Source organism: Morone saxatilis, unplaced genomic scaffold, assembly GCF_004916995.1.
Source record: "Morone saxatilis isolate NCDOM2014 unplaced genomic scaffold, NCSU_SB_2.0 Contig10, whole genome shotgun sequence".
In the NCBI taxonomy this organism is placed as follows: domain Eukaryota; kingdom Metazoa; phylum Chordata; class Actinopteri; family Moronidae; genus Morone; species Morone saxatilis.
In genome coordinates, this window is record NW_023339652.1 from 4,155,282 (window position 1) to 4,164,917 (window position 9,636).

At 44.8% G+C, this 9,636-nt stretch overlaps 1 protein-coding gene across 1 annotated transcript; it reads right to left on the bottom strand.

Moving 5' to 3' along the window:
* Positions 1–8,122: 8,122 nt before the first annotated feature.
* On the bottom strand, positions 8,123–9,630 carry ascl1a (achaete-scute family bHLH transcription factor 1a). Its single transcript, XM_035677983.1, is given in 6 exon segments — positions 8,123–8,914; positions 9,029–9,291; positions 9,293–9,315; positions 9,317–9,538; positions 9,540–9,608; positions 9,610–9,630. Coding segments are annotated over 5 exon segments (585 nt in total). The 3' UTR covers positions 8,123–8,914; positions 9,029–9,041.
* Between the last annotated feature and the right edge of the window lie 6 nt (positions 9,631–9,636).

Genomic DNA, 9,636 nt, shown 5'->3' on the forward strand with positions numbered 1-9,636 from the left:
TTTTTTTTTACTGCCCTGGGGTATATAGCTTCCTACAGACAGGAGTGTGTGGAGCCAAGCCTACTCTGGAGGTCTCCGAGGGTCAAGGCCTGCTCCCAAAGGCTTCACCCCGGAGTGAGAGCTCCCTCTCAGTGAGGACAGGGCCAGGGTCATGGGTCCTCTGATTTACGGCCAGCCCATTGTGCTGTGTATTAGAGGAGGCCTGTAGACTGACTGCCCCACTGGCACAGGGAGACCAGGGTGTCTCCTCTGTATAGAGGCAATTATAGTAATGATAATGAATGACCATATTAAACCTCTTTTCACAAAACTCCTTTTTGCAATTTAAATAATAAGAAGAGAGAAGATCAGTGCTCATAATGCCAGCTCCTAAACAAGGAGAAAACAATAGCATCCTTCTGTCATCTCATCCCAACTGAACTAAATTGATCCTCTTACCTGTTTCAGTTAATCCTGTTGTATCTAATCCTATTTTAGAAATGAGCTGCAACAGTAGTTACACAATCAGCCTTTCTGATCACGTAAGGCTTTGAAATCTGAAGAGGTTCTTCCCACATTTATACATGTATTTGTTCTTCCAATTCTACCTTGCACTAATTGCACCCTTCCCCTCGCTCTCCCTCTTTTTCTTTCAACTTTAACTGTCCGTCCCTCTCATGGTCTCTAATCTCTCCGCTCTCTTGTTGCTTACCCTCTGTGCCGTGCTGTTTTGGCCCTTGACTCAGCCCATCTGTCCCTGTGTAGCATTGTGCTCCCCAACAAGTCCATCTCACACAGTGCCACATTCCCTCAGGGCAAGTCACATGATCTGCCAAGAAGCACGTTGCCATACAGGATTCACAAACAGCTTCAGTGGAGCCGTCGCGGTCATTGTTAGTGGCGCTCTCATCCCTTGTTGCTTGTGTTGGATTTGTGAGCATGCATGCATGCGCTGAGGGTTACTGTAAATCTCCTCATTCCTGGAAATTTACTGGTCTCAATGAGTCAGGGAGTGAAGGAGGGCTAATGTTGGCAAAAACATGAGACAGCAGAACCTAGACCTGCTTCCCGCCACATAAAGAGTCCATCCTCCTCCAGAGAGGTCCCTTGTACCCAGTCTGCACAGCGCCACTGAAGCCCGCTCAAAAATATCCCAAAACAACTCTCAATTCTGTCAAGTCAAACTAGGTCAGAATATGTTTGCATCCCCTGACCCCCCGCCTCACTATATGCCCCCTCCCCAATGAGGAGAGCGCCAAAATTTTGGGGCGTTACGTAAGTGAGAAGTCTACTGTGTTGTCCACAGCAGGGTGCAAGAGGAGGGCCGACAAAAGAAAATGGGTTAGGCTGCTATTATCCTCCCCGCCGTCCATCCCCAGGCCCATAGCCCCTCGTTTACGCCAGCCATTATCACGCCAGAGTCCTTACCACACCAGCATTTAGACGATTTTACTGCAAACCAAGTGCAATTAATGATCATTAGCTGCCCTGTCTCGCTTCATCCCCATCAAGCCACTGCCTGCACTATGGTTGGAGTACAAGGGCCAATCACAGCACTGGGACCACTCAGGCGTGCATTGCACTCGTTGGCCCAGCGCTTGGCCATTCTTTGCTCCAACAGGCCATTGAGCGCACGGCGAGGAGGGGCTCATTAACACCGGGCGCTCGTTAGAGAAGGGACGACCGTCGCTGTGCCACACGCTGGACTGGAGAGGTCTGTCCCAACACAATTGGTTGTGTCTCCCTCTAATTATCCGAGCAGACCTAGATTTTGTTGGTCTGCGAGTGGTCACATTGCACCAGAGTGTGCCCTGGTTGCGTATTCCCCTGCCTAAACCTCCACGCGAACCCCCGCTCACTCACCCTGCTTCAGCCCCCCCCCCCAGCCTTCCAAGCCCCCCCCCCCAACACACACCCACTGTCCCAAAACCAGAGCAGTTTTATCCGTTACTGTGGCGGGATGTCCACGTATTGTTTGGCAGCCAGGCCACTGTGAGCAACCACAATGGGCTCAGAACACTTTACCATCACATCTCTGCAAACACATCATCGCACAGGACAGAGCGGCAAAAAAACACACGCCACCGCAAACAGATTGTCCTAAATTTGTCTGCAGTGGCAAACAAAGTATTTTACCAACACTCCTATTTTTGGATAGATTTTACTTTGGTAAGATGGGTCAGATGGGGATGGGGACAGACGTAGGCCTTGTTAAAGATGCGCTGCCGCTTAACTTTACTTGTCACTCGTATTACTATTGCAAAAACAATTGTGTGGCTCTGGATGCCACTGAGGGGTGTGGGCATTCAACAGGTAGGAAGGGTAGGATCCAGCTTCACCCATACTAAGGCCTCTCTCTTGCAAGTCCCATATCTTTATGAAAATTGAGTATTTCTTTGCTACCACTTGCACACACTTTTGCAGAGCTTCACCATCTGACCGTCTGATTTTGCTGTTTTGTTGCAGTGAGTTTATGCGATCTCTAATCAGCGACATGGACTTCCGCTCGTTAGAAGTGAGGCTCTTCAAAGCGAAGGTAATTCCCAGGTTTGGCTAGCTCTTCCCAAATTGTCCTAAACTTTTGCTGGCTAATATGTGCGGCCACATGTTTACACTCTGAATTTGCTTTCACAAGGTGCACTTGATTACCTCCATGCAACAACAGATTAACTCTCACATTAGTCATAATCATGCCACAAACACCACCTCCGCCTCTCTTTCATGGCTCCGCGGGTATAATTACAATGAAATAAATACTGGTAAACACTTTGAAGAGCAATTCCAAAGCATGCTTTGTAAAGCTAGCTAGAGACACTCAGCCCTCATGCATAGAAATGAGGGAAGCGAGCTAGAGGGAGAAAGAGAGGGGTGCTTTTCCCTTTTCATAGATTAGCACAGGCCTAATCTCATTAAAGAGCCCAGCAGTGAACATGCCGTCCACTCCGCCCAGCCCTGTAATCAGCCTGAGACACACGGCTCATCTCAGATGGACCAGTACTAGCCTACCAGCTGGCCGCTCACAAGCAGGCCCGGCCCTCATTCATACAAGGAAGTACTGAGCAACTGAAAGGCAGGAGGAACATGAAAGCCTGTGGCCATGGGTGTGGAAGCTGAGCCCTGGCCAGGTAGGGGAGGCTTTGTAATTATAGAGTTGTTAGGGATAGGGTTGTTAACTGGAGAGGTTGGTGGGGGAATGGGCTAATTGCCAGAAGGATTATTCCCAACCCCCCTGTACCTCGACAATTATTACCTTGACTGCATTAACAAACAGCAAACAGGTGCACTCAAACAAGACTAGAAACAGGTTGAGGTAATCTGAGGCTGCCCTTAAGGAGCGCACACAATAACGCACTCTTACTCACAACATGAGCGTACACCCACACACTCACAACTGTGCTCAAACAAGAAAGTTTTTCTTGTTTTTAATCTTATTTATGTCCAATATTATTATTATTATGTAGCAACTGTTCCTGTTCCTCCTGGAGGAGCAGCGAGGAGACACCGGAGCTCAGCAGGGCTTCATCAGCGCAGAGCAGCTGCTCCTGGAGCTGAAGGCCGGGGGAATCCATCTGGAGCAGGAGGCGGCCATCAGACTGGAGCTGCAGCACATTCCTCCACTGGACCTGCTGGACTTCCTGGCCTACCTGCCCCTATTCATGCTCATTCACAAGTCTGTCATCTCCAACCCTCTCGATGACTCCATCAACCTCTGACCTCAGTCACTGCGCCGTCCGCCCCCGTGCAGCTCAGGTATCCGCATTACTGCCGCTACACTTATCAGTACTGTACTGTACTCTTGTGTGAGAAGGTGATATGCAAGACACAGGAAAACTTAGATTAAAGGCAGCGAGTTCGGCACTGTAGTAATGTTGTTAAACTCTCATGATCTTTAAGGCTTGGACACACCAGCAATTAATATGGCAATAATTTTGCAGTGATTTCAACTCATTAGGATTATTAGATTGCATTTGCAAGCAGGAAATACCACATCCCCTTAAACTGTAATTACGACCAACAGAGTGGCAAAAACAGTTCATGTCAGCCTCCTACTTGTAAATACAAGTTGAAGATATTGGGGATTTCTGACACAGACAAGATCATCCAATATTAACACAAATACAATTGATTCAGGAGCTATTCACTGTTTGTTTATATCTGTTTTCACTTGGTAACAAACCACTACGTAACACACAACTCCAACCTTCTTGGCATAATGCGAGATGCTAACACTATACAAGTTGAAATAAAAGGTGTTTTTCTCATTCTGCCTATATTACGTGAATGCAGCATGAATTGGTGTGACCCGCCAGTTTGCACCGTTGCCATCTTGGCTCTCGCAACAAGGATGTTGCAGGTCTGTTCCTAACATAACCTGTTCCTCACAAAATGAATTTAGGCAGCTTGTGACATATCCGTTACCTTTGGAAATGGTGCTAGGTTATCACAGTTGGTAGCGAGCTAGTTAGCCGGGCATAGCACTGTCACAATATCAAATTTTCACTACAAGATTATTGTGGCCAAAAGAATTCGAAATGACAACATTATTGTGATATCTATAAATGTTTCTATAGTATCCCAGAACGGACAAACCAAACACTGACTCTAACCTTATGCGTTTTTCACACTTGGAGGGCTGAGCTGTATTCAAATTGTTGCAATCTGCAACTTCACTGCTAAATGCCGCTAAATTATACATACTGGTCCTTTCTAATGAAACTTAATTTCACTCAGCTATGACTTCTGCTGAATCAACTTCCATGATATGTTGATAATTAATAGGATAATAAAAGATATGTATGGGAACCCCTACAGGACAAAGCTACATTAAATGGGCCTCTATGGTTTCTGTTAGATACATGACATTTCATAGAGCTGTAAAGTGCTGTCTATGGTCCTGAAATGTTCTGCAGCAGTGGATGGAAATCAGTCTTACACTGCAGTTTGACAAAGCTTTAAACGCACCACAGAACCATTATTTTGGTTGCAATAGATAAAAACTCTGTTCCCTGCTTCGGAGGCGGATTTATGTTAATTTTCTGATGCAACAACTGCTTATTGTTCTGAAGTATAAAACAATATTTAAGCTACTCAGACTGTTGTCCTCTTCTATCCAACTTAATCAACGCTGATGAATGATATTCAATAAGATATTCAACTGATCATTGTTTTGCCTCGGCTTTGCCAATTAGATACGGCCGTGCTCTCCTGCAGTTCATACACGCTTGACAGACCGCCATACAGGAAAACATAATGAGCTCCGACAGCCAGCAAAACCAGGATTGTTAGATCAGGGACGTCCTGTAAGCAACATATGTCCTTGTGTAAACCCCCCAAAAAAAGACGAGAGAAAACTCATTCTTCAACTTAATGTTTAACCTGCTTTTCAAACTCTTTAGATACATATATTCGATTCTGCCATTGATAAGAACACTTTAAACGTATTATTATCAGTGTTTGTCTTTTGTATTCTCCCCTACTTTTGTCTTTTCTTCCGTCAGCTGAAATGTCTCCCTTACTTTACTGTGACCTTTTAGGAACCTAAACAAGCAATTTGTACATGTTACCATCTGTCGCTAACAGGTTTAGTAATGATTTTACCTATACTTCCTTAAGGATGACTTGCTTGATGATTTTATTACTGTTTATAAATGACTGTATAAGCTCTGAGAAGGTTTAAAGGTCCAGTGTGTAACATTTAGGAGGATCCATTCACAGAAAGGGAATATAATATTCATTCATTACTGTATAATCACATCACAAATAAGAATATTTGCGTTTGTGTTACCTTATATTGAGTTACAATCTACCACTACACCATGAGATGCCACGAAATTCTACACACTGGTACTTTAAGTCTCCAAAGTTTTGAACATCATACAAATAGTGTTGTTTGGGGTTTTGTAGTTTTACTCACCTGAACTCAAGATGTAAAAAAACCTCCAATAAAATCTCTCCCAGGTTTTCCCAAAACCAGCCGCCTCAGTTTAGTTGTAATTTACTGTTCAGTCAGAATCTCCTCCACAGTTGGAGTAGAAATGTTTCTACATGTTGCTGTAAAAGCATCTTGATGCAAACACAAATACTCTGGAGAACTGGAAAAAAACCACAGAACAGAGAAATACAGAACAAGATATTTTTAGTCAAAACTCAAGCGTTTACATGTCGAATTGCATCACGTGTGTGTACAAGGGTGAAGGTTTGTTGCTTATGTTATGTATGCTATGTATGTCTGTAACTGTATGATTATATGTATATTGTCTTTTATCATACATGATGTGTTAAATCTGGCGCCACACTTCATATTTTTTAATGAGTTAAAAATGTGAATTTTTCTTGAAAATATGGGCCCAAATCTACTGCTGTGTTCCTCTTGTAAACAAGAGATTTAGTTGTTGTCTGGTATGTGTGAATTAAAATGGCCTGTCAGTCAATTTGGGAAAGATAGCAAGCTCCAGTTGTGTTCCTCTGGAGGTGTGGTGACCTTTTTATTGATTTGGATTTCGAATTGTACCTTTTAATAAATGACTTGACTTTTTAACAATCACAGACTTTAATTAATAAGTCTGTTGGAAGCCAGTCAACCTTAAAAAAATAATAAACTGCTGTCAAATCAGGCAAAACGTTTATGTGAATATTGTGTCTCAGACTCAAAAACATTTGACTAGACTGACTTTACTTAAACCTGCTAGTTGTGTCTGACTACAGACTTGTGAGTAACAGTGAAGCTGCAGCCCTGTTCATTTGTCAAGGGACCCTCTTCCCCCCTCTCAGGGCCCCCTGGTGGCCCATGAACCCTCCCTTGAGAGCAAAAGAGGGGGCGCACGCGCATCTTACACAATGACCCTGAACGCACCACGTGGTTTTGCACTTTATTTCTTGTTGTGAATAAAATATTTTGTGCTTTTGTTAAATCTGAGAGACTCAAATGTGTGAATGTATACATTTGATAAGATTTCTCAGAGTTATTATTGTCCTAGAGTTCCTTTAAGCCTCACATACACACACACACACACATACACACACACACACACTTTTTTTTTCTCCTTCCCAGGTGGTGACTGTTGTGTGTTCAGCGGCATGCTGCTGTCAGGAGGCACACGCCATCAGCCAATTCAGCTCTGTGTCTCCACTCGACCACCCTACAAACCCCATTCACTCATTAAACCAGACACGCGTCCCGCTGCAGCCTCCGCTCTACCTGTCAAACTTCGTTTTGCAGAAACACAAACTCTACCTAAAAAAACTACTGGTGGTCGCCCAACTGCAGTCCTCCCACTGACACTCCCTTCGAGATAAACGCTCTCATTATTTCTTTTCACTTGGTTTGAGAAGTTAGGATGAAAAATACATCTGAACACAACAGCTTAGTTTCAGTTTCTGCGCGTCTGTGTGCACGAACATTGGGACACATGGTGAATCCACTTAAACATTGTTTGCATTTCTTTAATGCCAGAAACGATAAACACGCACTTTAAAGCTGCTTCATGAGCAACAGAAAGAATGTTTGTTTGTTTATATTTATGATATATATGATATGTTTACTTTAAGATCTATTTCTTCAGAGAAACAAACACTTCATCAATGGTTGTGTGTTACAGCTGCTGGTTGAGTCGGTCAATAACATTTCATACCTTCAGAGCTCTGTAATGAAGAGAGAAGGCTTACATTTTACGCACTTGTGGTGCCAGATTTGCGCTTGCGCAAAATGAATCGTTCTGCTGTCCACTATTACAACAGAGGTTGGACATTAATGGCTTGACTGAGGGGGCCTCTACCCAAAGGCTTTTAGGAGCCACTTTGTCCTTAATTAAAGAGAGAGAGGGGCTATACACCGTGCGTAAAGTGCGCGTAAAAGAGGGGTTGCTTTTTCCTTTTCGTCCCCCCTGTGTGTGTGTGTGTGTGTGTGTGAATCTTATCATGTTCTATCTCCATCATGCCCTCTCGCTTCCCCCTCCAGTAAGCTACAAGCCACTTGTTCAAAGCTGTCACCAAAAGTTCCCTCCCTCCTCTGCACCCACCCCCAAAATAAGACATGGAAAATAATTCAGTAGCAAATCATTTTATTCTTGGACTAGAGTGTAGAAAATATGGTTATAAGACTTCTTTTTTTCCAACATCTGTTTATGTGAAGACAATATAGAGCTGCAGTGTAAAGAGACAATGCATAGCCATTGCGCTCTGTTTGGACAATAGCTGCATAAGTTTTGATCATTGTGAACTTCATGACATAATGCAATAAGATGGTTTTGCTATTAAATAAGACACATTGGTGCTAGAATAAAACGTCGGAGTGTCAAACTCCTTCTGGAAACCTCATGAACAGAAGAGCCAGAGAGTAATAGACTACACGTCTACATAGGCAGGAGGTATAGAAGCAACTTCGCAATATATAGACAAAATATATACAAAAGGATGTGTACAAAACATCTATAAATCTCTTACATACAAAAATATCTTAATATATTTCAAAAAAGCGTTTTCATATAGAATTTCATAGAATAAATCCGCGACTTGGAAGCATTTTCTGAATTAAAACGTCTGAGGTTAACCAAAGGGTTGGTGTTCTGTGATTGGATTTAGCATAGTTGAAGAGCGACGTATTAAATAATGTTTTCAATGTGCTGCTGAAGAGCATGAATTCACTTTAGGGTTTTGTTTGTTTATCATGGGCAAATGCACAGAAGCTTGGATTCCCACGCTGTCAGGAGACCCGTCTTCCTTTAATCCTTTGGCGCTGATCTCTGGCCTGATTCTCCACAAGTTTTTAGGACGTTAAGGCCGTTTCTGTCTGTCGGTCTGTCGGTCTGGGAGGACCGGGGCGTTAAGGACGCAGGACCAAAACGCGTCTGCGGTGCGTCTTGTTCTTGAGGACAGCCAGCCTCCTCCGGGACCATCCCAAGCGCGCAACAACAGTAAATTGAGTTGATCCATATTTCTGTAATAAAAGGAAGAAGAGAAGAGGTTAAGATACTGTTCATCCCGTTGATCATCATTGTTTACCTCGAACAGTGTCCGATATTCATTGTGGTTTCACTAAGTCTCATCTTACCTCATATAGATGCTCAGAACCAGTTGGTGAAGTCCAGCAGCTCCTGCTCTTCTGGACTGAGGGGGTCGTAGGAGCCCTCGTCGGACGAGTAGGAGGACACCGGTGACCCTGTCATGGAGTTCATGTCAGCGGAGTATCCCTGCGACATGGTGGGCGACAGGACGCCGGACTGAAACGCCGCGCTCACCGCGTCGTGCTCGTCCAGTAGCTGCTGCAGGGCGCGGATGTACTCCACGGCCGAGCGCAGCGTCTCCACTTTGCCGGGCGCCGTTGGGATCGTGCTCCCGCCAGAGTGGCGAAAGCTTTGTTGACCTATGTTTCACCCTGGTTGCGCTCCCTCTCGTTCCTCCGGGCCACCGCGTGCGGCTGCTGCTGGCGGGAAGACTGTAGCCGAAACCTCGCGAAATTCAGCCTCCGCTTGCACCTCCATGCAGCATCGGGCAGGAAGAGGCTGCCTCTTCGGCTGCTTGGACACCGGAGCTTCCGCGTGCTCTGGCTGCTGCCGCTGGGCGCTCAGCTGGATTGCTCTGCGGCCGCCCGCGGCGGAAAAAGAAAACAGAGCGGGCGGCATCAGCTGCTCGCTGGCTGATGTTAATTTCCATCTTGAC